The sequence below is a fragment of the Anticarsia gemmatalis genome, chromosome 27, assembly GCF_050436995.1.
Source record: "Anticarsia gemmatalis isolate Benzon Research Colony breed Stoneville strain chromosome 27, ilAntGemm2 primary, whole genome shotgun sequence".
Lineage (NCBI taxonomy): Eukaryota > Metazoa > Arthropoda > Insecta > Lepidoptera > Erebidae > Anticarsia > Anticarsia gemmatalis.
The window spans coordinates 5,264,696-5,291,911 of NC_134771.1; the positions used below are offsets into that span (position 1 = coordinate 5,264,696).

Here is a 27,216-nt window from a genome sequence, read left to right on the forward strand (position 1 = left end):
GAGTCTATAGAACAACGTCTATCCGTCGCTAAAATCGTCCGTTAAGAGGCCTTAACAATATGGTGCAGAGATTGATAGATCTTTGCAAGAAATCTTTATTCTATCTAAGCAGGCAGCTTGGTCTACTACGCGGTATAAACTGCCCATTTACACCTGCCACCCTTGTCCAAGTCTTTCCAACAAACTTAACTGTTTCATGTCACATAATTTGACTGCCTCCGTGGCGCAGTGGTTTAGGTCACCACGCCAACACCACTGCGTCGGGAGGTCGTGGGTTCGATTCCCACACGGGACAATTATTTGTGCGATCCACAAATAATTGTTTCGGGTCTGGTTGTGCTTTGTGTCCGTTGTTTGTATGTTTGTAAAAGTTCCCGCGACACAAGAGCAATTCTTAGTGCGGGAGTTGTCTTTTTAAAAATAACAAAAAAAAAAATAACATAATGATTTAGTTGATTTTTGATATTTCGTGTCAAAGACCTTATTTATAATGTAGTATTAAATTAGGTAAACAAACAGATCGGCGATAAACCCAGATCTACAGCTCTATAACTCTTTAGGTATGGATTTTTTGCAATGCTCATTGCGCGTGCACAATTCAGTGCACGATGTACGCAGCAAATTACTCTACTAAATAATAATATGCCTCTTAAGCAAAATGTTTAAAATCTCTTCAAATCTCACCGGTCGGTAAACGGTCTGTGTGAAGCAACTCTTGGCGAGATCATTTCATAGATGGGTGAACGCATAGTGGTTTTACATAGCGGCTGGAACAGCTTTGACACTCTAGATTGACCACTAAGCAAACGATAAGAAGAATAATACATAGGTACCTATATTATAAGGACAGTGAAAAACATTGTTTATTTGAAGAATATTTTATCTGCAGACATAAAAATTACCTACATAATATCTGTATACTTACTATAGGCTAATTTCTTTCTATAATTACAAACAAAGCCTGAGTAATCAACTAGTTAATAGACAAAATGAATCTATCAGACACAGATGCTCCCATGAGTGTTGCCAACAATATCACATAATTACCCCATGGGATTATAATTTACCCACATTTATAACACTTATTATTTGGTTTAGCGGCAAAATTGATTGCTTTCAAACACAATTATAGGCAGTACAGGGGTATAAAAGGAGATGAAAATTGTGAAGTTGCATCAGTTTCTGCTGAGCCTTGAAGACTTTAAGATCTACTATCTCAGTAAGTAGCTTTTTATAACTAGTTCATCATTTTAAAGTTTAAAATCATCTATTGATAAATTAAAATTTATTTTATGTCAAAAAAATGCACAAGAAACAAGCAACAAAGTCGTATTTATCATTCTGACCCAAGTAGTTGAGTTTTCATAACAACACACCAATGAAGTATTCAAAGATACGTGTTCGAAATAATTGTCGCTTGTTCTAATGGTGAAGGAAAACTTTGTGTTAAAAAATTGCAATCAAGGCATTTTTTTAAAACAGTTCTTGAAAGAAATTCAAAGTGGTGGATTCAAGGCCTACCCCTCCCTCACTACGGGAGGATTCTTCCACAGAATAGTACAATACACTACATGGATTTGAATTACAGAAATCAGAAATTCTTGCCTTCAGAGCAACGGCCTAACTTTATATACATATACAAACACATAATAACAGGGCTTTTTTTAGTATCATAATGGGTTTTTTCTTTTTTAACAGATCTCCATTATCAAAGATGCGTTTCATCATCGCCGTGTGTGTCATCGCCGTGGTGCTCTGTCTGCTGGACGGTACTGATGCCACGTACAGGAAGCCGCCCTTCAATGGATCCATCTTTGGAAAACGAGGAGTTGTTGGTGAGAATTTATTTTATTGTAGCTTCTTGTAGACTCTGCTATAGTCAGAGAATTTAAAGGAAAATAAAAATATTTGATTGTTTTTTTTGTCACATAACTTTTTTTATCGCGGTATAGTTTATGAATTCAATTGCGTAACTGGTTGTTTGCAAGTCCTTAAAAGTGCTTCTGAAAGAATAACTTATTAAATGTTTTATTGTGTCTACTGTGTTTAATAAAATGCATTTTTGTGTAGATCGGCAAAGCCCATGGGTGCACGAAAAAGGCAATAAAATTTACTTTTGAAATGACTCCCATGCGTACTGATATAAAGACACTGTTTATGATTCGAAACTTCTAAAAGTAACTTAACAATTATTTTGTTAAAAACTTTTTTAGGCATCTTTAACTTTCAGGTTATAAAATTATATGTATCTCGCGTTCAGAAACATCAAACAAAAAAAAATATAGCTATACTCAAAAAGAAGAAAAAATTAAAAAACCTTAACTGTCAAATTCTTTTTTTTTTTCAGAATACGATAGCACTGGCAGAGCATTGTCGGCGTTGTGCGAGATTGCCTCAGAAACTTGCCAGGCGTTTTACCAGACTTTGGAAAATAAGTAATTTGTCATCGCGTGTTTAACTTTATGTCTATCGAAATGTAGCCTTTCGCCATGTGATAATATCTTCCTAATAATCAGTTAATATGTTAATGTCGGCAAAAATGTATGAATAATAAATGTAATGAAATAATACTGTATTTTTTTTAGTTAAAATACTAACTACTTTTTTTAATTTTATCATATCTTTTTTTTTTTTATTTTAGACATACAAGCGGGATTTAAACCGATATTATTAAAAAATTATATGCATCACTGACTACAGTATGTCACTTGCGGGGAAAATATGTATTAATTCAGTGTTTGGTATTTTTTAAACTTTTAATTCATGTTGGTGCAATTTAACTGCAATATCATAGCTATTTCTTGCTCCCCTACCATCATTCTGTTTCTCGCCCCTCAGGTCCAAACTAACTTATATCAGCTCTCCTCAACTAACACTTGCTAAGATAAACCTCTTAATTGCGTCAGGGACCACGAGATTTCACCGTGTGTGCCCAGGATTAGATCTAATGGACTACCAACTTAATTTAGCGGTTATTGGCTATTAGAACGATAGATTGGTCAATATTTAACTTTGGAAATACTACTGGAATACTACTTACTGGAAGATGATATACTAATTTACTGAAATAATAACATCGCTTTTTATTATTAGGTTACTATAACAAGCTCTGAAACCAAAAAAAAGAGTATTTAAGCCGCACAAGAATCTCCAGCTGAAAAAAGGGATGTTAGTGTCGGTGTTAGTTACTAGATGGCGTTAATCGTCGTATATATTCGAGGTTGCAATATCACAGTGAGGAGGGTTGCCCTCTTGTCCTCCACAATGGCCCTACAGGTGGCCATTGAGCTTCAGTTTTCAGCTGGTAAATCTAAGCAACAGGTCTCTTTTGGTAGTGTTCTTGATAATGTGACATTTCGGAAAGGATTATTCTGTAATCGTGTTTAAAAATTATCTCTTATTGATGGCCTAATGCCTATTCCTTCTTAAATTAGGAAATCAAGCTATCATAAGGTTCAAATGGAGGCTGGTTATCAATTAAGTATAAATAAAAACGTCTCTTATCTACTACTGTAAACCAGACGAAGCAAGCATTTATGCTCTAATTAGGTACCTATGCTTTAATTATGCTCTTCCATGTCAGGGATTAAACTAAATCATTCTAAAGACTATCAGACTCTCACTGTAATATTTATAAACATTCTCGATACAACATAATTTCCTAGATAAGCAAAGGTTATCAATCTTCTAAATGCGGTAAATTCCTATAATTATTGAATTAGTAATGATTGTATGGTGTACAGTGACGAACTATTAGTTCTTTAGAACAATATCGTGTAAAATAAAGTGTTAAAACAAGTGGATTTTTTCATGTCGGCATGATGCAGGTACGATAGTGAAAATACTACTATTCCCATAAAAAATGCCCTTATACTATTACGTTTGCCTTATAAACATCTTATCTGCTTAAACAAATTTTATCAACAAGATTACTTTTTTCTAGTAAACAACTTTAAATTGGTTGCAATTAGGTAGGTACTTAAAGTAAAAAATATCACTTCTTAGAATAATCTGAAAATTGTACACAGCTTTGTGTGTTTCGTAATAAGTGTTATGTTTGAGTTAATTTTTAGAGCTAAAATTTCAATTCATAAAAAATATTTTAAATCCTTAAAATGTTACAGAATAAGGACACACATTGATCCTGAAATGGAACTTTTCTTCAAAAGTTCGTTTTATGCTACAAATAAATAATTTTTATATAATCTGTGAAAACCGAGACGTCAAAGCAATTCGCCTTCTGATTGGTTGTCGGACCTGTTGCAGTGTTTTTGACCAATAAGAATCTTGTATGAACAACCACGTTTCTCTGACGAAAACAAAACCTAATCTGTCTAATGGCTGCTAGTTTTTGCGATTTACGTGTGTGGCAAATCAAATTTTAATTGATAAATAAGCAATTAATGGACAATTACTGTGCTTCAGTCTAATATTGTACGCGAGATATTACTACATGCGATGAAAAATCATTGCATCCTCTAGCGTACTTGACGTCAAAATCCGAAGTCCAACCTAAGGTAAATGTTAGATTATTTTACTTATTTTTATGCGTATTTCATCAATTAATCGTATTATTTATGGTATTATGAACTTGTAGTACTTTAGCTCAGCGTTTGTGTTTGAATTCACATGCACCTGTTGCGTGTTACGTGTTATATCGGTGTTTTTAAATGGACAAACTTAAAAGGTATAATTAACAGATTTTTTGTCAACAACTAGTGTAATTGACGGGTTGAGTTATTATCTAAAATGCTCTAAAACTGTCGTTCTTAATGATAATTAGCATTTGAGTAGTACAGGCAGTGATTTTACGCTTTTTCTTGTACGTTAAATCAGGTGCAGATGACAATTTTTCGCGTTAAAAGTTGATTATTCACTTCTAAGGCGCATATAAGATATAGATTCAAATTTATTCTATTATAATGCACACATGCACTTTAAATATGATACACTATCTTGTTTGTATAGCTACAATTAATATAATTTATGATAGTGAAGTGTACATTGGTATTTATCTATGAATATGTATAAGTGGTCCAATAAGGACTTATACAGTATCATTATTATAGAAATAGTTTTTCCATTATGCCTATATTATACAAAAAATGTTTTGTGGAGATTGTGATTGACTTCAGTGATATAATGTAATGTTTATCTAACGGTTAGGAATGGTATCTTTAAGATTAGATAAATAATAAAATAATGCAAAGGAAATTATTGAGAAATATTGAAGCGTTTGTTGATGTAGGTCTTAGCTTTTCAATTGACTAAGTAGAATAGTGTTGTAGGGAATATTAATATAATTTTTAGATGTTTTGATTATTATTTTTGACTTGCGTTTGAATGCTGGGAAAGCAAAATGTATGATACAACCAATATGTTTGAAATAAAGCTATGTTTATTGTTATAATAAGAGTTAGTTTTCTCTCTGAATGTTATATCTTTCATTCTTTTTATACTGCTAATTATGTGACTCTACATACACACATACATACATAAAATCACCCCTCTTTTCTATAGGGGTAGGCAGAGACCAGAGAAAGCCACTTGGTATCCCTTTTTTGATCTTTATCATCTGAATGAAGAAAAGAAAGTAAAATCTGTTGTTATATAATGTGACTCTATTTAATTCAAATTGGTTGTTTCTGCATCAGGGTTTTCTATCACTTTATTGTAGTTTTTTAATAATTTACTGTAGTGTTTGAACTTAAAATTTAAATATTAAGTTTACAGTGCATGTTTTTGTCTTTATTTTTAAACTAATATTTATTTTATTTTTTATAATAATAAGCCTAAAAAGTTTTCATTATTTTTTAAATAAATAATATGCTTTACGTTTTCGTTTTAAAATTTTGTTTTAAAATTGATAGCGGTGTGTCATGAATGGAAGTGTATTTGTCTATTTTCAGCAAGATAAAGAAGAATTGGCGGGAAAACAGACACTAATTTAAAAAAACAACAATGGAGGACAAGCAAAAGACAGCTGAGGCAAAAGACCCAACAAACGAAGCGCCAATAGTAATAGATTCAAGATCAGAAACACCAATTACAATAGAGCCAGTCCGTAAGAAGTCCAAGCTACGAGAAACCTTGGACGATTTCATGGTAAACTTAGTGGAATCCAAGGAACCTCTTCAAGCAATTGTAAGTGATGATCTATCGCAGCCATTACCGTTGATCAAAGTGTACGTTGGCATGGTGAGAGATATAAAAACGTTGTCAGAAATTGTAACAACTTTAAATGAAAAAATACCTGTCAAAGAACTCTCGCATTTGAAAAGAGTGTACCGTAAAGAAGTTTTACTATTCCCAGTGACTTACCCAAAACATGAGACTCATAAAAGCTTGAAGAAATACTTGGAAAAGCATGCAAATGAACTGCTAGAGTACTTTGAATATTATAGAACTATTGAAGTACCATCTGTGAGTCCGAAGTTAAAGAAACAGTATCATGAATGGTGCCGAACATGGTCGGTAAATTTCCACGTTGATAACTATTTGGAAAGATTGGTCAGTCCTGAATGTTTCACTGAATTACAGCTAAGAAGTCATAGGCTTTTCATGGGCATGGCTTTCGAAGTAGCCAAATACTATTTGAGTAAGGAAAAAAGTGATTTAGAACCAGTTGATGTTATCGGAGAAGATTTAAATGCTACCGTAGTGGTTGAACCTAGATCTAAATCAGTTGTAGCAATCGCTTTCGATAATAGGAAAGAACATCCTACACAGCATTCCGCCATGATAGCCATAGATAATGTGGCTAAAACTCAAAGAGGTGGCGTTTGGAATCCGAACTCGGAAGATCCTGTCAACCTACGAGGCATAGACAAGGATGTACTAGCGTATTTAAAAGCAAGATTCCCAACTGTCAAATTTGGCGCCAAAGATTATGTCACGAAGGAAGAAATGGAAAATATGAAAAAGACTGTAAATTGTCCGTATTTATGTACGGGTTACTATGTCTATTTGATTCGGGAGCCTTGCCTTATGTGTGCTATGGGTTTAGTCCATGCTAGGACTAATAGAGTATTTTTCTGTATGAAACATGAGCTAGGAGCATTAGGCTCAAAAACTAAGTTGCAATGTATACCAGCTCTAAATCATCATTTTGAAGTGTTTACCGATTTCTTGAATTTGTAATCGTAATTAATAAGTATAATTGACTGTATAATGATTTATGAAATAAATTTTATACTAAGAATACAATTTGAGAGTCTTTTTTGTGTTGTCCGTAAATAGTTCTAATGAAAAGTTAGTTAAAGCCAAGCGAATTTGCATTTTTAACTTTAATTCCGAGCAGGCGAACTCATCACTGTTTTTCGTCACATCTTTGATTTTAACCAGAATAGCTTTTTCGTGTGAAATGTAGAAAAAAAACTTAATTTATCTATGTAATCATCCTTAGCCCAATGATAAATTAATAGTGAGCCTCGTTTCGCGTCTTCTTCGAGACGCGAACATATTTATTCCCGTATACTACTATGTATTACTAGCTTTTGTCCACGACTTCGTTCGCGTGGTTTGTGGCTTAGAACAGAATTTTCATACAAATTTTCATCCCCAATTTTATCCCCTTGTGGGTTGAATTAATCAAAATCCTTACCTACGTATATATCTACGAAGTCTACGTCATAACATCTACCCGCATGCCAAATTTTAGCTCGATCCGTCTAGTGGTTTTGGCTGTGCGTTGAAAGATCACTATCCCCCGGTTTCTGAGTACATTTAGCGGTAGTTTATCTATTCAATAGCGTTTTTTTTTTGTATAAGTTTTAACGGGGTATGTCAGACAGTCAGTCACTTTTGAGTTATATATTTAGGTACCATATAGTTCTTTCAGTCATTGAAATATTCCAGCCCCTGCTAGGTACGTATACTCCGTCACATTATTATATAAACTATAGTACATAGACTACATAGCAGTCTTCTATTACTTACATAACAGCGTAACAAGACAGGATGCGTTGCAATTGATCTATGGCTTGAGGGCTGCGATCATTACTTGCAGAGAATATATAGTATTGTTTTAAAGGCACGTTAAATTGTGGGTCCCGGCTGTCATATTCGAAAATCTTTGACAGTCGTTAACAGTAGTCAGAAGCTTGAAAGTCTGACAACCAGTCTTACCGAGAGGTATCGTGTTATAACCCAGGTAACTGTGTTGTGGAGGTCAGACAGTTGGTCTTTGTATACTCTACTCTTACTCTCCAACTTATAGTCTTACTGTCTAATTATTGAAAGAAAGGCTAGCCTGTTACATAGTACCTATTGTTTAAAGATATTTTCTATTCTGTCGCAAAACAACTTGAAAAGTTTCGCTACATCATAATGGACGGTAAGGGCCATTGCACTACAATCGCCCGATTGTTAGGACAGTCAACCGAAAGTCCTCTGCACTGGGTCTACGTTCAGAGATTTTACTTTTTATAAAAAGCCTGTTTCAGCTAGTAGGTATCTATTCCAACAATAATAATATAAATACGAAGGTTTGTAAGTATGGATATATGTATGTTTGTTACTCTTTCTCGAAAAAGCAAAGGTACGGATTTTAATGAAATTTGGTACACTGATAGCTTATAAACCTGGATTAACACATAGGATACTCTTTGCCCCGTGAAATATATCCACCTAGACTAATTCTACGAGCTAGCTACTAAGCATTCTAATAGATTAGCTACATTGTTAACGCAGACATCACATTTGAAGCAGCACAATCAATCAGCATCTATTGATGCTAGCTGATTGCCTGATTGCTTTGATTGGCCTTGAGCTCTTCAAAATGATTGAATATTGGTGTGTAAGGACTATATGTTATACTAGCTGACTCGCGCAACTTCGCTTGCGTCACATAAGAGAGAATGGGTCATGTCGTTTTTATAACATTTTTTACCGGTACTCTGCTCCTATTGGTCGTAGCGTGATGTTATATAGTATAAAGCCTTCCTCGATAAATGGGCTATCTAACACTGAAATAATTTTTCAAATCGGACTCGTAGTTCCTGAGATTAGCGCGTTAAAACAAACTCTTCAACTTTATAATATTCATATAGATTGCTGATGGTCACTATTCGGATTGGATTACATTTAAGACTTTTTGACTTTGAGCTACGAGGGTTCCAAGTGGGAATTTCCTTCTTTTCAGGTATCATTAGACCACAAATTCAGTCATTAAAATCAATAATCTTGAGAGCTATCATACTCGTATTATCTTGATAGTACATATATCTAGTGATCTTAAATTCTATGTCCGGCGGAGTGCCTAAACAAATCGATACTGGATCTATTTAAATAATAGAAAGCGATCAGCTATAACGCCTAATTATGTCGTTTGCTTGATCAGTGTTTAAAAAGGGAGAATGTACCTATGTTTAATCTTCGAGTTTTGCAGGCTAAAGTTTGTTATAATAGGCTCAGCCTTTTAGCACTGAAGGAGTGGTAGACAGAAAGTTAGACGTTCGCATTTATGATATTAGTATTGAAAAAGGGCTTGGTGTGAGGTTTTAAATATTGGTAGTCAGATTGAAAAAATCTTTCATCCTTTTAGATCGTTTTAAAGTTGGCAATGAATGAAGGATTAGTCGAGAAATGCCTAGACTTTATTAGACGACAAACAACGGATGCTGAGTACGATCTCGTTAATTGCAATTAATACTCATTTAGATATGATCTGCTGTTCAAATAAGTGCTAGCTGACGTTTTAAGTCTCCATTCAATAGTTTAAAATGGAATTACGTAGGCCCTGTTTTTGGACATTATTTTAAATTTGTTTGTCGTATGGTTAGTGGTCAACCTAGTGTCAAAGTTGTTCAATTCGCCCGTATGGCCTCTGACGTGGCTTAACGACTCTTATCTTAATAGACAACAGCCGGGACCGACTTTTTACGTGCCCTCCGAAGCACGGAGACGCCCAGCTCAAATACCACTATGCGGTCACCCATCTATAGAATGACCGCGCCAACGGTTGCTTAATCCAAAGATCGTTTACCGACCGGTGAGCGCAAATGGCTATTAGTCCGGTCAAATTAGACCAAAAAATCAGTAAACCCACGACAAATTCAGGGGAAGCTGAAAATTCTTAAAATTGTTTAAATTATAATTATAAACATTGTCTTAAAAGTCCCAACCGATCCCATGTAAGGAAAAAATTTTAGCGGGGTAAAAAGGTCCAAAAAATGAGTTTTTCGCGATTTTCTTGAAAACGGTAAGTTTTATCGCAAAATTACCCCAGACATAATTTGTAGATCAGGGAATTTCCTATAAAAAAGGTATCAATAATTTTTTCCCTTAAAACCACCGCTTCTGAGATATAACGATGCAAAAAATTGCGAGCGTCATAATACACTCATACACTACGTCAACTTGCTTTAGCAATTATAATATTAAAAGAAGTTGAAATCGATGACATCATGGATGCTGATTTAATAATTAATATCGAAAATATAGTAGATAAAATTTTTTCATACAATGATATTGAAAATGATGAAATATCTGGAGCTTTACTTAATAAACTGAATCAAAAACTTAAGGATTATGAGGAACGAGGACCAACAGCGAAACTTTGGATTCAATATTTTTATATGGTTTCAATTCTTAAAGAGTTTTTAAGAGCTGAACGTATGGGGGATTGGAAAGCTCATTTAAACTGCGTCAAAGAAATGCTTCCTTACTTTCACGCGTCTGGACATTTTCCGTATGCTAAGTCTGCACACCTATACTTGCAGGATATGCTACAATTAGAGAATTTCATAGATCCTGAAGTCTATAAAAAATTTTCAGAAGGATTCTTCACTGTGAGACGTTCAGACAAATTAAGCTGTGGCACTTCAACGGACATGGTAATTGAGCAGTCTATGATGAAAGCTATGAAGACAGATGGAGGTATTGCTCGAGGAAGAAGCACAAAACAGAGTGTCATAAGTAAATGGGTTTATAGTATGCATGCAATGAATACAGTTTGTGAAAAATTAGAAGATCTGGCTAATGTTTGGATGGATACGACCAAGCAGCATGTTGATGCAAGTGATTCACGAGTAAAAAAAGATGCTAAAGACTTACGAAAACTTTTGGAATGGTTCTCAATACATAATCCTTTTCCAGAGGTTTTGCATCGTTATATCTCAGAAGCGGTGGCTTTTAGGGAAAAAATTATTGATACCTTTTTTATAGGAAATTCCCTGATCTACAAATTATGTCTGGGGTAATTTTGCGATAAAACTTACCGTTTTCAAGAAAATCGCGAAAAACTCATTTTTTGGACCTTATTACCCCGCTAAAATTTCTTCCTTACATGGGATCGGTTGGGACTTTTAAGACAATGTTTATAATTATAATTTAAACAATTTTAAGAATTTTCAGCTTCCCCTGAATTTGTCGTGGGTCAAATGTCTAAATTGACCGGAGTATATGGGCGCCTCAAATAAAATAAAATAAATATTTTTAAGTATAATGACTTGAGACCACGCCAACGGTTGCTTAACCTGCTGATTGTTTACCGACCGGTAAGCGCAACTGGCTTTGAGCCTTTATTTGGGACCTGCTTAGCGATTTCGTCTATTAGGTCGGGGAAAAAGTCTTTTCGCATTACAGTATGTATGAACTTGTAATAAAATCTCTTTGGCTTCAAGAATCACAAATGAGTACACGGTTCATTAGGTTTCTTTCAGTGAGCTCGTGGGGTACCCAAATATCGAGCTTTTTTGTGTAGAGGAAAGATTTTATTACAGGTTCATACATACTATAATGCGAAAAGACTTTTTCCCCGACCTAATATGTTATTGCCGGCAGTCACTCACAGACTTATTCCACCTTCTCTCTTCATGTCTAGCTTAGCTCTAGATAAATCCAAACGTCATATTTATAATCTAAATTGCATTAAGTTGTGTTATATCTAGTTCGTACACGGGGCGTCTGTGACCCCAAGCTTATATAGTCGATAACCTACCGCTAATGGCTTATTAATAAGTGTATAAACATTTTATAACGTCACTCGTATAACTAGGGGTCTGTTATATCACGCCTTGTTCCCATGGGGGTGGGTAGAGGGAAATTTAAGAAAATGTTTGGTATTTTTTGTGGTGAAGGGAAGCGTGGGCCAGTTTCATAGTTTATATTTAAGTGCTAGATAATTTATCTGCTAAATAAGAAGTATGAAAACAATTGCCGATGAATTTAGGCAGTCTGAGTAATTTCCGTACGATAATCACGCATCGAGAGTAATTATCGTGCCCTGTCTCAATATGCTTATGCAAAAGCTTTCTTCTTCTATAACAAAGAGGGAATTTTAATCCTCTATCAGTAATTGCCAACGACAGTGACTGACTACTGACCTCAATCTTCTTATCGTATGGTTAGTGGTCAACCTAGTGTCAAAGTGGTTCAAGCCGTGGCTTAACGACTGTTGTAGTTGACAACAACCGGGACCGACGTTGTACGTGCCCTCCGAAGCACGGAGATGCCAAGTTCAAATACCACAATGCGGTCATCCATCTATGGAATTACCGCGCCAAGGTTTGCTTAACCCAACGATCGTTTATCGACCGGTGAGCGCAACTGGCTATGGGAATAAATTTTCTTTTGATTCTAACATACGTCTGTATAAAGTATGTCTCCTACACAACGAAATAATCAATTTGAACCATCCCAAATAATGGTTGAGATACTATTTAACGGTCATTCGATATCCCCAATTGTTGTAACTGGGGGGGGACTGAATGCGTCGAACGAGCACTGCAATCCAGACGCTTGCCGGATTTGTACGCACCGCGGGCGCATGCATTCCTTATTAAGTCAAATTTTCATGAACGAAACTTTTTCGACATTTCGAACGGTTGATGCGGGAAAAATGGCCGTTTTTTGCTCCGTTACTAACGGATGTGATGCGTTTTGGTGAGTTCTTTTTTTTTGATTGTGGTTCGATTTTCGATTTGTTTTTTTTTTTATTTGATTATGGCGTTAGAGTCGATGTGTTTGTGGTCTGTGGACAGTTAAATCATTATACAGATAATTAATTTATAAAGTGTTATTTGAGCGTAAATTCTTAAATATAATTTAATTTTCGGTAATTCGTCTCAAATATCAACTAGAATCTAATTAAAAAAAATCCACTACAATAATTTACCCATATAATTTCAAATCTTTAATTCAGAATTTCGAATAATTTACTTCAATTTTTTTTTCTTTTTCAAACGTACAATTCTTCTAGAAAATGTAGAACTACACACGGTCAGAAGAAACCAGTTCACACTGAAATCTATTGGAGTAAATCTTGCTCTAAACGGGCCGTAGTTGGCTGTTTCCGTGCCCGTGTACATAACGCATGTATCTTATTACTAAGTACATAAGACTTATATTTGATTGTACCATCTTAAATGGCAGCAGGCTTCCTTCACGTGAGTTTTAAATTAGTGTTCATTGTTAGGTCTTGGATACATGAAGGAGTTTTGTAAAGTGGCAACATTTTTTTGGATTTTTTAAGGCGGCAATTTTTTTGGAGATTATTAGATTTTGTTTTCTCGATTAGGACGTTATGATATTTACTACAATTTTGTGGCATTTATGAGACAAATACCGCGGTATTTCGTTATAAAAAATTGTGAAGCAGATTTTTAAGTTCTTAAGGAACTCAGAAATCTGTAAGTCTATGCTTTTGCGTAAGTTTATAAAATTGTATTATTTTTACTGAATTTTTGTATAAAAATTTAATAAGATTTGTAAAAGTCAATCACTGCTTTAATGTGGACGGCCTTTTAAAAATTGTTTCAATAATAAAACGACTTTTTCTTTGATTAATGTTAGCTATTTAAAACCCCTCAATAATTATTATAAAGACACCAGAAATCTCTTTTCTTTCTCTCAACTCTACATTTTTCAATCCGTCTCCATTTCTTCTGGTTAATAAAACATCAAATTGCATTCAGATTATCTTACAACCAGTTGAAACTTGTGACTGGTCAAGGTCTCTAGGGGGGAGCCTGAGGGGTTTCAGTCATGATATGAACTGTATCCGTCGTGTCCCTGCATCATTTGTCTTTGTTGCTGTGGGAACTTCAATCTGGAGGTTATTGACCCCCCGAATTGAAAACTTGGTTTGGTAAAAACAAATTGTGCTTAAGTGAAGTGTTGTTAGAATTTTTTCACGGATTTGAAATGAATGGTACTAAGGTGTTATGTTAGGGTCTTTCAGTGCGATTTTAAACCGTTTATTTGACCTTTAAGTAAGGTTAAGTGCTCTAAATATTGTTAAAAAATTAAAATCCTTCGTATTGTTAAGTGCTAGTAAAATTAAGATATCTAGTGGTTAAGCCTAAAAGCTTTTGACTTGGCTGAACGACTACCACAAATTAAGTTTATATAAGTGATTTTCTAACTACGAAGACGTTAGCGTTAGCGCTAGAATAAGCAGTTATTTGTTAAGTGTGATATCGCCAAACATTCTAATTTATTTTTTTGCTAACCAATCGCTTTGTGCTGCGTCTATTTGACCAGATTACATTTGGTATACTCGGTGTATACCAAATGTAATCTGGTCAAATTTCACTTACATACGTAAAAATGCGTAAGTGCGTATGGTATCTATTTAGTAAGGGGATGTAATATAATAAAGTTAGCGACTGGGTTTAAATGTTCTTTTACTTGACTGCTTAAGAAGTTAGAACCTAATTGACAATATCAACTACATTTTCCACCAAAAACTACAAAAAAATTCAACTAACAACCATTTTGAAACATCTTATTTCATTCTTTCCAGATTCTGAAGATTTGCCTCCCTGTACACTGCAGTGCCTTACGTAACCGTGTGACAAGGACTTACATACAAAAATACACGTGTTAGAGCGAGACGACACTACATCGTCGCTTCCGTCGTTGCGCAGAAGATTAATGGCCACATATTTTACTGGAAACATTGGACTTGGAATGAAGAGATTTGAATCGATTTTTGAAGCGTTTTTCTGAAATTTACATTGATTTGTGCTGTGCGGCTATCTGTTGTTAATGGTGAGTGTATTTTGAATATTTTTGGATAATATTTGACCCTTTAGTGGCTTTAATACCCCTTGTTAAGCACGAGTCTCCTATTTGATGACTAGCGGCCACCCGCGAGTTCGTCCTCGTGGATTTAGTTTTCCCGCATATTTGACGAGATTAAAAAGTAACGCGGTAATGACTTAAATAAATATTAACTTTGAAAGAGCTACAAAATCCACACCATGTTCATGTACTATACCATTTATTTATCATTTATTTTTGGATCTGATATAGTCCAACCAATCGAGGGTTTTGGTCCCGAGAATTACTTTTCTAGCTTGATTTTTGGAGTGTTGTGACCCCTATTTCCTATCCTACATGTTCTAGGATAGGCTTTTTACTAAGTTGTCAGACTATATTGTGTAGTCCCATCCTAATGATAGTTTAATTGATCGCAATGTACAGTCCAGATATAATTGGCTGAATCTTTTTTTGTGATAGCTTTTAAAGTTGTTACGGCCTTGTAGTTTGTTAATTAGTTATGCCCCTGTTTTAATGACTGAGGACACTGGCTTCTTAGTAATTTGTAGTGGGCGTAGTATTTTGTTAGAAAAATATACATGAAACTGAAATGTGATGCAGGTTTCTGCGAGAAAGAGATGATTTTGACTGTCTTTTTGGCTAGGGTGATGATGTAGGCAACCAAGTGCGGTACCTTGAATTGGACTGTCTTTTTAGCTTGGGTCGTAGTGTATGCAAGAGCTGCTAATCATAGGTCTTGGTATTTTCTGATGGTATATTCTCTGTAGTAGCCCAGAGTTTGGTAACTTAACCGGTATATGGCAAAAAGCCCTATTACATGGGACTAACTAGAAAATGGCCCAACATGGGTATATTTCGTGTACCTGTGCCTATACCTATGTTGATGTTGTTAATAAAATATAAGTATATAAAAACAAAACCTAGCTGCTTTAATATTTATGCCGGAAACACCTTAATCTTAAGGGATTTTTATAGCGTTCTTCTCTCTTTTAACAACTTCTTCAACGTTAATTTGGGTAAAATAAATGTTTCTATAGATTAGGGTCTATGCGGACCCATCGGCTTCCAAAGACCTAACTTGTGGGTCTATTTAGACCCTTGCATGGTCTGTGCAAATCTTTGGTAAATAGATATGACATAAATACGTAATCTGGTAAATAAAGGATATGCCTATCTCAATTGATGGTGTAGAGAAAATGGTTAACGCTTAATAGATGAAATTACACCAATCTTATAGATTACTTGGTCATTGGATGGGTAACAGAGCTTTTGAATTAGCACGATATTTCACAATATTTAGTTTTAGTACAATGAAACCCATTAAAATTATATTTTACGTTAGGCGGACGTATTTCAGTAGTCAAACTAACGTCGAAGTAGTTAAATTTATGCGAAGGTTGTTGTAGTTTTCTGAGGACAAAAGATACTCATGTTCTACCTGAAGACATCAACTGTCCTATTCGGATCAAATTGCCATTTTTTATTCCTGTCACCTTTTTTTTGAGGCAGTGGAAAAATGTTCATTTTGCTCCAAAAACAAGCCACTTGGCGTCAAAAATAAATCACCGTTAGACCTTAAATGGTATGACCCTCCAAGACACGAAGACTCATGGAGGACTCGTCGCCTACTACGTACGTACTAAAATATGTTTGTGACATTTCATAAAGAGTAGCTGATTTGACTACCCTATTTGAAATGAATACCATCAAAAGCCACACATGACTAATTCCAATCAGAGCCCAATATATACTAGTATCACAAAAAATGCAACAAAAAGCACAATGCTTGCCAATCCCATGGTGCGACCGAGGGAAGTCCTTGACGTGGTGACGTCACGAGCTGGTGACGGCCATGTTTGTCATGTTCCGACCACGTGCTCGGTAATTGTCCCCTGATCTTTATCTGTGTAAATGGACCCGTTGAAGTGATGTCTTATTGTAATGAGAGCGGTGGCCATTTTGTATTATGTTTCATTAGATATGAAATTGTGATATTAGGTGGATGTTATTGTGTAACCATATGGCAAAACCATTTAACGGTTAACGATCAGTAGGTTAAGCAACCTTGGCGCGGACATTCCATAGATGGGTGGCCGCATAGTGGTATTTGAACTGGGCGTTTCCGTGCTTCGAAGGGCACGTATAAAGTGTGTCCCGGTTGTTGCCTATGCAGGGGCCGAAACAGGTCAGTAAAGTCAGTAAAAGTCAGTATTTTTGGACCTGGTCAGTAAAAGTCAGTATTTTCGAAAATCGGTCAGTATTGTCAGTATTTTTCCGAATTCAATATATTTTTTTAGTTTTCCTCTGCTGTTGGCCAATCTTACATTCCCGATTTGTCCAGTGATGATATCTGAGGGCTGCTTTGGATACTCTGTATATGTGGATGATCTACGTACACATAATATATATTGAAGCATCACATAACCTCAAAAATAGCATCTGTTTTAAATCAATATTTTTGGAGTGAATACGTGTTCAGCGGCGTTGCGCACTTTTTTGGAATGGGTAAAAACTTCTCAACTCGTAAAAAAATCTTAAGTCCTCATCGAAAATTCGTTAGACCTCATCGAAAATTCGTAAAATCTCATCGAAAATTTGTAAGACGGGAAGTTTATTAGAGACTAGCTGACCCGCGCAACTTCGCTTGCGTCACATAAGAGAGAATGCGTCATAATTTTCCTCGTTTCTGTAACATTTCTCGTTACTACTTCACTCCTATTGGCCGTAGCGTGATGATATATAGCCTATAACCTTCCTCAATAAATAGGCTATCTAACACTGAAAGAATTTTTCAAATCGGATCAGAAGTGCCTGAGATTGGCGCGTTCAAACAAACAAACAATCAAACAAACAAACTCTTCAGCTTTATAATATTAAGTATAGATTAGTATAGATTTTGGTGTTTATTGGAGTTTAATGGAGTTTATTAGAATTTTTGGAGTTTATGGGCGTTTTTGTCCAAAAGGATTTTTTGTTATTGGACATTTAACACAATACAAAGGCGGTGCTGGTTGTCTATGGGGATGGTGGAGGCCAATAACTGAAAATAAGCTTTATATTTCACACCATTCACCCAAAAAACGGCTTGGAAATGGTCAGTATTTGGTCAGTATTTTTGAATTTTTGGTCAGTAAAATCAGTATTTTCGATCATGGAACTTGTTTCGGCCCCTGCCTATGCGATAACAGTTGTTAGCCATGTCAAAAGGCATTCGGGCGGCTTGAACAACTTTGACAGTAGGTTGACCACTAACCATGCGACGAATGAATGATGAGCGAAATAAGTTTGTAGATGTCGTAGCAATAATAAGATTTATTGTCGTACTAATAAACAACAGTATTTTCTTAATATTTTCTTTTTCTTTTAAGATAGGTAGATCCTTTGAAAATTTTCAAATAGGACCTATTCTGCAGCATGGGATATACCTACTCGCCCCCTATTACATGATGCTAATAATGTAAATGGCAAAACGTAGACACATTTCATACACTTCTGCCTACACCTTCGGATATAACAAACATAATATTACTTATGTCTTTCTCCATAATATCTTAGTTTCAAATACCATGACGTAGATCAACTACTGTAAAAAAATATTCTTCACAAAATTTCTGCAATACACCTCTTCGCCCTTCAAGGAAAAAGATCACATAACATCTGAACAGAATTCGCAACGCCACTCTTGGCCGCCATTTAATTGTGTCCAATGAATACCAATTAAAAGGCACGGCGTACACACGCTCTTTTATTGCGAGTGATTGTGGCTAATTGTCATTGATGTCCTCCAAGAGGGGCAGGGTTTCTTGGGAGGGATTTGAAGGACGGTTGGAGAAGATTTGGATGTTAAAATGACTATTAAAAGCAAGAAAACTTGCAGCTCCAGTAAATTATGCTAAGTTAGTAAAAATTAAGACTAAAAATAATCTGTGGTTTGTAGAGAAATTGTCAAAGATTGCACAATATTTGTATTTCTTAGTTTGCCTGATTTGCTACACCCTGCCTAAAGAATATACTTAGGTTATGAGTATAGAGACACTGCTGTTTCTATTTTCTTTGCAGAAATCTATTTTTCTTCCTTGTAACACCTACATATTTTTTTATACTTCCATATCTTTCGGTAAAACTCTATCAAAATCACTACAAAGCTTCAAAGATAACCCATTCAAAGCAAACAAACAGACAAGCAAAATTCACAATGAATGTTTAAAAGTACCCCAAAATACTTCAAAAAGAACCAGCTATTCCACAATTTACTCCAGATGTATGTACTACATATTTGGTCGGGGAAAAAGTCTTTTCGCATTATAGTATGTATGAACTTGTAATAAAATCTCTTTGGCTTCAAGAATCACAAATGAGTACACGGTTCATTAGGTTTCTTTCAGTGAGCTCGTGAGGTACCCAAATATCGAGCTTTTTTGTGTAGAGAAAAGATTTTATTACAAGTTCATACATACTATAATGCGAAAAGACTTTCTCCCCGACCTAATATTTTCTCATGTACATCTATCTCCCTCTAGTCTAGGTACAAACAGGAGCTGCAACCACTCAACCGTTTAACTGTGTCAGTACTTATATTACAATTGTAACTCTACGTCCTTCATTAAATAATTCTGCGCTAGACAAGGGAAAAGGAATGAAGACTTCTTGCTATTGTTTTGTCTGGTGGAATGTTCTTCTGTTTACATGCAGACAAATTTTTTATCCATTCAAACCACCTTCATTACGGGATCTCTGAGGTTAAGCTACGCTTGCTGAGGTTTTTCTGTGGATGGATGACCGTCTTATACATAACGAGTTCCTCTTTGTTTCGGAAAGCAAGTTAATTTTTGGGTTCTGACTGTCATTTTCAAAGATCTTAGACAGTCGTTAACAGTAGTCAGAGACTTGAAAGTCTGACAACTAGACTGACCGGACGGTAACGTGTTATAACTTAGGTAACTGGGTTGTGGAAGTCCGAAAGGCAGTCGTTCAATGTAAAATACTGGTATTGCATCAGGTGTGGACTGGAAGCCGACTCCAACATAATTTGGGAGAACGGCTCAAAAAATATGTATTTAACCCATTCAAGGCTTTTATTTTAGCTTCTTTTGCTCCCACCGTTTTGATACTAATTTGACTGCTAGTTGATTTGATTCTATTTTGTTTCTGAAGATGCATATCTACCTTGTACAAGGTTCTTCTTTTTACAGAGTCTTGTTGTATAGAGTTTACTTAATAGCCGAATTCACTCTAGTTATCAGAGTATTGCAGGTGACGGAAACCCAATAACGGCTACGTCTCCGTCATCTACTGAGACTAGAAGCCGACTCTAACATAGTTTGGAAGAAAGGCTAAGCTGATACTATCTCAGTGGCTTCAGCTATATTCATACTAGTCACTAAATTATTTTTCATGTTGTGTTTAACCCCGCTTGCGAGGAAAGCGATTATATGCGAGTCAAAACGTGAACAGGAATAATTACAAAAACTATGATTATAGTAAAAAGTAAAGAGGTAACGGGTTTCGTTGTAAAAGGAGATACTAAGATAGACCTTTGATTCATTATTATCAAAATTGTATTACAGTTTCTAAAACTTCTAATCTTGAATTAATCTTAAGGTCTAATTTATTGAGAATAAAGAAAAGAAAGACCTTTCTCAACCTTTCATGTAACACGTGACGGTAAAAACCATTGAAACTTATTTAAAAATACACCAAAACATCACTAAGAATGTGTATAAAATTCAGTCCATTTACGATCCGTTCCGCAAACCGATACAGATCTAGTTAGTGTCGCTTTTCCATATTTCCAAACGCATTTGCCACTTGTAAATAAATCGGAGCAATTGGATTGTTTGTACTTGAAATAGCAGCCATCTTGGATTTTATAAAGAAGTCGATAATTAGTCAGAAAGCTGGATTTTCGATACTTAATAATGGATTCTTTCCGTAAAAGAAAATGGTCGTATTGAAGAAGAAACAACGAAAAAGTGAGCAAATTTTGAAGTCTAAAATCATTTTGATACGAAATTGTTGGAATCATCTTGTCAGTTGGCTACATCAGTTATTTTTGACGATTTGATGACTAAATGGCCTGTCAAGCCGAATTCGAACAGTTGGACGTGCAGAACCGTGAGTGTAACACACAGTACCCATCTCGGGTCGTCTTGACCCGACGATTGTGTGACCCTGCGCCAGCCAAGTGGTCCCAATTCCCAACATCCACTCGTCGTTCTCGCTCCAGTCCGCGATTGGCCAGTGAATTAATGACAATATTGCGTACTTATTCGTTTGACCGTCTACGTAGCTACCGTCAATTTAGCACTAGACGTTGAACCACTTCACGTCCACACGCTACGCCAGCCAAACATAATTTGATTTGGATTTTCAAAAATCAACGGATTTCCGCAATCGGCTCGCGCGCATTTTACCAACTGTCATTTAATTAACAAAATGGTGGATTGAAATGATTTATTGTAAAGACGGGGACGGTCGTGGTGAAAATCTTTATATGTGTTTCGCCAATATGGCTCTGTTATAAAAATCTGTGCGGATATTTGGACTACTTTTGAATGTGATTGATGTGTTGCTAAGGACTCGAGTTTAAGGTGAGATACTGTGGATCAATTGCGGTTCTGTGGATCGCAGGTTTTATTTTTATCTTTTTGATTGGCCGGTTGAGGTATTATCCTTTATTATTTGAGTCATCAGATTACAGTTGAACTAATTTCTAACAAAAATCATAGTTGTAAAAATTACCCAATTATTAATTAACAAATCATTACCATTTCTAACGAATACATTTCAAATTTCTACTGCTGCTATGAAAAGTCTCGTAACATGACCTTATTAAATTCAAAGCCATCTTGGATGTTTAGGAACCAATGTTTATTTTAAAATGTGCATTAAGAAAGTGGTAATTCCATCATATTAACAATACACTGCGTGCATCTAGTCTCTTTCAATATCATGTCATCTCCAAATTATTTATTTTGGTTTAGTATATGTATCTATACTTAGTATGCTTAAAAAAAATCAAATAATTTGATCTTTCTTAAAATATTTTTTCTTTGCATTGTATCCCATATGACGATGGGGTCTGCTTTCTTTAGAGAAAATAAAAGCCTAATTTGGCTAACTCTTCTCATTCTAAAAGAAGAGAAGTAGAAGGATAGGGATACGTGTTTCTTTTTCTATAAGATTATTGGTTTATGCGTATACGTCGATAGTGACTTACCCTCTTATTCATAAAAATATATAAAGTTACGAAAGCCTAATAAAGAGTTTTGTTTCTTTCACTCCTTAGCGAAATGAAAAAGAGAAAACATATTATAGTAGTTTTTTAACTAAAATAGGTTTATAGTGTGTTTATGAATAAGAGGGTTAGTGTATAATGAAATGTTTTAAGGTGCTATCTACTGATGAATTAGAAACTCTTGGCAGCTACGCAGGTAGGCTGCTACGATCCGTAGCAGTAGAAAAATTTCAACTTTGTATATTAACTTTGCAGATCAGGGAAATTGTGGTTTACGTTATAATTACACTAGCTGACCCGCGCAACTTCGCTTGCGTCACATAAGAGTAAATTTTCCCCGTTTTTGTAACATTTTTCGTTGCTACACTGCTCCTAATGGCCGTAGCGTGATGATATATAGCCTAAAGCCTTCCTCGATAAATGGGCTATCTGACACTGAAAGATTTTTTCAAATCGGACCCGTAGTTCCTGAGATTAGCGCGATCAAACAAACAAACTCTTCAGCTTTATAATATTAGTATAGATTATAATATAAGTATAGATTTGAATTTGAAACACCTACATATTTCACGATGAAGTAGATTTAGCATCATTTATTGTAATGGCAAAGTTGACATACCGCGGCAAAGTTGTGATGTTTTACCGTAGCACGTTTTATACTAAAATCGGAAATTTGAACAGTCAATATATTAGCTAGTACCATTGAGACAGATTTAAAAGATTTTTATGTGAAACTGTAATTGAATTTTCGTCTAAATGAATAAAACTGTCATTAGTCCAGTCTATTAAACAATTGAGACTACAGTTAGGATCAAAGATTACATCTTTATTGACAATTTTCGTGGGAACTATTCCGTATTTTGCAGTGCGAATAATGCTTGTGGATTTTTTACAAACATATACATTTCTTGTAGAATTTCATAGTTTTCTACCGGGTCTTGAGGCGGAGTGATGGACTCTTTTTCATTTTGGAAAGAGTCCCGTTCCGAAAGTAGGATAATATTGTCTTGATGCTTTTGCTATAAATATGGGAGCAAGGAAAGCCAAGCGGTCTCAGCATTTATCGCCTACGCAAGTGGTTGATGAGTTGTTGAAGTTATGTGTGTGTTGGAAATAATGATCACAATATATGTTTTAACAGTGAAAGAAAACGTCGTGATGAAACCTTGCCCGTTTGACAGTTTTTTAATAGTGGTCAATGGAGTACTTAGGGGTAATTCTTTCATTCATAAATCCTTGTCTAGTAAGGGGACAGAAATTGGTGATATTTTTTTATTTAATTCATTTATTTATTTAATGTCGGAGTGTATTTTTAACAATACAAATCATAGATTAGCGGCAATTTCCTGACGTAGGTTTAGATCTTCTAGAAAATTCATAACAACTAATTAGTTTTTTCCATTGTTTGTTCATAAATATCATAATAATGTAATATAATCAACGTATCGAATTGAACTCCTATTGTAATATTATACAGTAATTATTAACTAATGAATGGGTTTCCTAGCCTACAATGATAACCTCTAAAAAAAAATTATTATATTTTTTTTCCGTTGCTATATTTTTTCGTAAACTGCCAAGAGTTTCAAAATGTGCCGTAAAGATGGCACTATCACACAAGTTTAAAGCTAAATTAATTTGGGGATTAGCCCCTAATTTAAACACCTTTTTGGAAATCTACATTTTTGTGACATTCGAGCTAAGCTGGATAGAAAATTCGTGGGATCTTTTTTGTTGATTACTTAACAGTCTTATTTTACCGGGAAAAGGTATCAAGTTTTGTGAGTAATTAAACTTTGAACTGCAGTTCAATTCCCGTTTATTGGGACTACTCTGTTACATTAGGTGTTTGCGTTTCTTTCTAAGCGGCTATCTATACTAATATTATAAAGCTGAAGAGTTTGTTTGTTTGTTTGAACGCGCTAATCTCAGATAGTACTGGTCCGATTTGAAAAATTATTTCAGTGTTAGATAGCCCATTTATCGAGGAAGGCTTTAGGCTATATAACATCACGCTACGGTCATTAGGAGCGGAGTAGCAACGAAAAATATTACAAAAACGGGGAAAATTTTGACCCATTCTCTTAGGTGACGCAAGCGAAGTTGCGCGGGTCAGCTAGTCAAATTATAAACACTGTTTCCAGTAATTAGCGTCTTCTAATAAAATAACTTCGTCAGTGGCATTATAACGCCATTTTAAACCCATTTGTCATTCGCCTTATTACTGACCCGTAGTTAATACGAGATAAAACCGTTTCTCTATATAAATACTATTATCTTATTGCACGACTAATGGGATTATGTTATGACTTTCTTTGTACCGATACTTGCAGCACGTGATGAGTGATTGTTTGTGGTACTAGTAGCGACATCTAGTGGAGAGATTGGGAAAGTTAGTTTGATGTGTGCTGCGGTAGATGGCGCTGGGGAATCGAATTTATGTTTTGTTGTTTGATTGCTTTTTATCTATTTGACGAGTTTTACATTTAGAAGTGTAATTTGATTCAGCTTTGATAGAAAAAAAACTGCTAGGAAAATCTATTGATAGTTTTTTCTATATAAAAGGCTCAAGTCCCTGTGTTGTCTTTCTACCTGCCATATGGCATGGGGTCTATGCAAGCTACCTAAATGGCAAAAAAAAAATCTGTTAACGAATGATTGAAAATATATCTACTAAAAATAAGGTCCTAGTTTCTTGTACCATATCGTAAAAAACTAAACTGTATTTTTTTCATACTAGTAATTAATACAGCCAATTCAGAAATCTCAATATCTCGCAACACTCCAATTTTTAAACCATTTATTAGCATAAAATATGGGTATATTTAGTTACCTAGTTCTTTAAGAAACCTAACCTGCCTTAGGTCTAAGGTACAGTCAATTGTGAACCAAAATTATTCACTTAGAGCCGACCTTGGGCTCCAATTGTAGCAGAATGCACGACACAATTGGATATATTATACACGTGGAAGAAAAAATGATGGACTGCCTAACGTTTGACACGATTTATGGACTAAGTAAAGAGTTCCTGGGCTTTTTGTTGAGCTGTTAGATGTAATAGCCTCATAATTTCTTCAAGATCTTGTATAGGCACGAGTAGGATTGCTGGAAGTCCAGAAAAAACGGAAATAATAAATAATATTTTCCTCGTAGCCGACATTCGGCCACGGCGGACAGTTTTATTAAACCAGCTAACGTTGCGGGACATTGTTTAAGGTTTCTAAGTGTGTACAAAAAACCACTGGTATACTCTATCTCCTCACTCCTATAGCCGAGTGGGATGGATAACCGACAGGAACAATAAGAGGTCTGGTGCAGGACCGACCACTTTACGTGCTTTTCGAGGCACAGAGGTCAACAAACCTCAACTTTCTAACTCCGGGAAGTTCACTAAGCATTTCTTGATATCCTCTAAAGATTGTGTTTTGCTCTGACCGGGAATTTTATTTTATACGGAGATTTGTGCGTTGTAGACCAACCGTCAGAGGTAGTTTGATTAATTACTATACAACCCTCCCATCTTTGTTATGTCCTTGTTTAGGTTGCTTAGCCTCCCTCGAATTTCGTAGTTGTTTAAAAGTATGCCTTCTTAAAGAAAGTAACTGAACTCATTCGCCAATAAAAAAATGACTCCCATAAAATTTTATAGATCTTTTTCATTGGGGAGTCACTGAATATTGATTGATTGATGATCATTCGGCTGTCTTTCGACGAATCAAAAAGTGATTTTGATTCTGCACAATTCTTTCAATTTGGCAGGTCAAAAGGTCCTATTCTTATTTGTCACTTACTTTTGCGCAGTTATGACACACAGATTCTGGAAGCCTGATTAAGGACATTAAAAAATCACCAAATAATTTCTATGAAAGCAATTCATTACATTAAAAAAAAACAACTTGCTAACTCCTTTATGACTGACTCATTTAGGGGCAGAAACGTCATTTTGTATGATGGTCAATATCTATACTAATATTATAAAGCTGAAGAGTTTGTTTGTTTGTTTGTTTGTTTGTTTGTTTGTTTGAACGCGCTAATCTCAGGAACTACTGGTCCGATTTGAAAAATTCTTTCAGTGTTAGATAGCACATTTATCGATGAAGGCTATAGGCTATATAACAACACGCTACGGTCACTAGGAGCGGAGTAGCAACGAAAAATGTTACAAAAACGGGGAATATTTTGACCCATTCTCTTAGGTGACGCAAGCGAAGTTGCGCGGGTCAGCTAGTCTTTCATAAAGATACTCGTTAAAAACACAAAGATCCCATGATATGAAATGCTTTAAGTTAAGGACAATTTGCTATTGGTCGTATAATCTTGACAGGCTTTGATAGATATTTTGTGTGTCTATTATCTAATCTTTCACCCCTATTGTTCTTAATATCATCTCACACAAAACCCAGACATCTTTTCTTCCATCTTCTTTGTAAAAACCGTTTTTAAGACATAAGATATACCAGCTTTCATTTGGTTACGTACCCCTACCCAATAACTTTATTCGTCTAAATATACACGCTGCCGTTCCGTCAACTGTAACCTCTCTTTGCAGCTATATTCAGACCCACAAAATTACTAGCCTTTACTATATATACTCTGTATCATAAAATCTCCGCTACTATTCCATCAGTTTACTAGACTTATCTTTTCTTCCAGGAGCCGTAGTACACAGCAGCCGTAAGGCCGCACGCAGAATCGTAAGTCGGTTCACATTTCACCAACTGTGCCCCATGGAGACCTTCCCCAATCAGCAGAAACACATGCTCGGTCACCCTTCGAAGCCAGGTCTACGTCACACCACACTTTGCCGTCAAACAAACATGCTACTGAAAATTGAGAACGAATTACTTCAGAACCATCGTCAAAGAGAAACGACAGGCATTAAGAAACTCTACAATTCATTCTTCGTACTGTTTTAACGTGCTTTTTTAAACTGACCCCATCATCATCATATCATTTTCATAAAGTGTTGTGTA

The 27,216-nt window shown here is 35.3% G+C and overlaps 3 protein-coding genes across 5 annotated transcripts; all 3 read left to right on the plus strand.

Moving 5' to 3' along the window:
* The first annotated feature begins 1,156 nt into the window (after window positions 1-1,156).
* LOC142984581 (neuropeptide SIFamide-like) lies at window positions 1,157-2,570 on the plus strand. Its single transcript, XM_076132314.1, has 3 exons — window positions 1,157-1,219; window positions 1,699-1,835; window positions 2,348-2,570. The coding sequence occupies exons 2-3, from the start codon at window positions 1,715-1,717 to the stop codon at window positions 2,437-2,439; spliced, it is 213 nt and encodes a 70-aa protein (XP_075988429.1). The 5' UTR covers window positions 1,157-1,219; window positions 1,699-1,714; the 3' UTR covers window positions 2,440-2,570.
* Window positions 2,571-3,734: 1,164 nt separating this feature from the next.
* On the plus strand, window positions 3,735-27,159 carry LOC142984478 (uncharacterized). Of its 2 annotated transcripts, XM_076132111.1 has the most exons (3): window positions 3,735-3,827; window positions 14,747-14,994; window positions 26,897-27,159. In XM_076132111.1, the coding sequence occupies exon 3, from the start codon at window positions 26,971-26,973 to the stop codon at window positions 27,157-27,159; it is 189 nt and encodes a 62-aa protein (XP_075988226.1). In that variant the 5' UTR covers window positions 3,735-3,827; window positions 14,747-14,994; window positions 26,897-26,970. The 2 variants fall into 2 exon arrangements, with proteins under 2 accessions (XP_075988226.1, XP_075988227.1); XM_076132112.1 differs by lacking the exons at window positions 3,735-3,827; window positions 14,747-14,994 and adding an exon at window positions 21,153-21,596.
* LOC142984477 (putative inactive tRNA-specific adenosine deaminase-like protein 3) lies at window positions 4,326-7,200 on the plus strand. Of its 2 annotated transcripts, none has more exons than XM_076132109.1 (2): window positions 4,326-4,517; window positions 5,910-7,200. In XM_076132109.1, the coding sequence occupies exon 2, from the start codon at window positions 5,962-5,964 to the stop codon at window positions 7,138-7,140; it is 1,179 nt and encodes a 392-aa protein (XP_075988224.1). In that variant the 5' UTR covers window positions 4,326-4,517; window positions 5,910-5,961; the 3' UTR covers window positions 7,141-7,200. The 2 variants fall into 2 exon arrangements, with proteins under 2 accessions (XP_075988224.1, XP_075988225.1); XM_076132110.1 differs by lacking the exon at window positions 4,326-4,517 and adding an exon at window positions 4,618-4,687.
* Window positions 27,160-27,216: the final 57 nt, after the last annotated feature.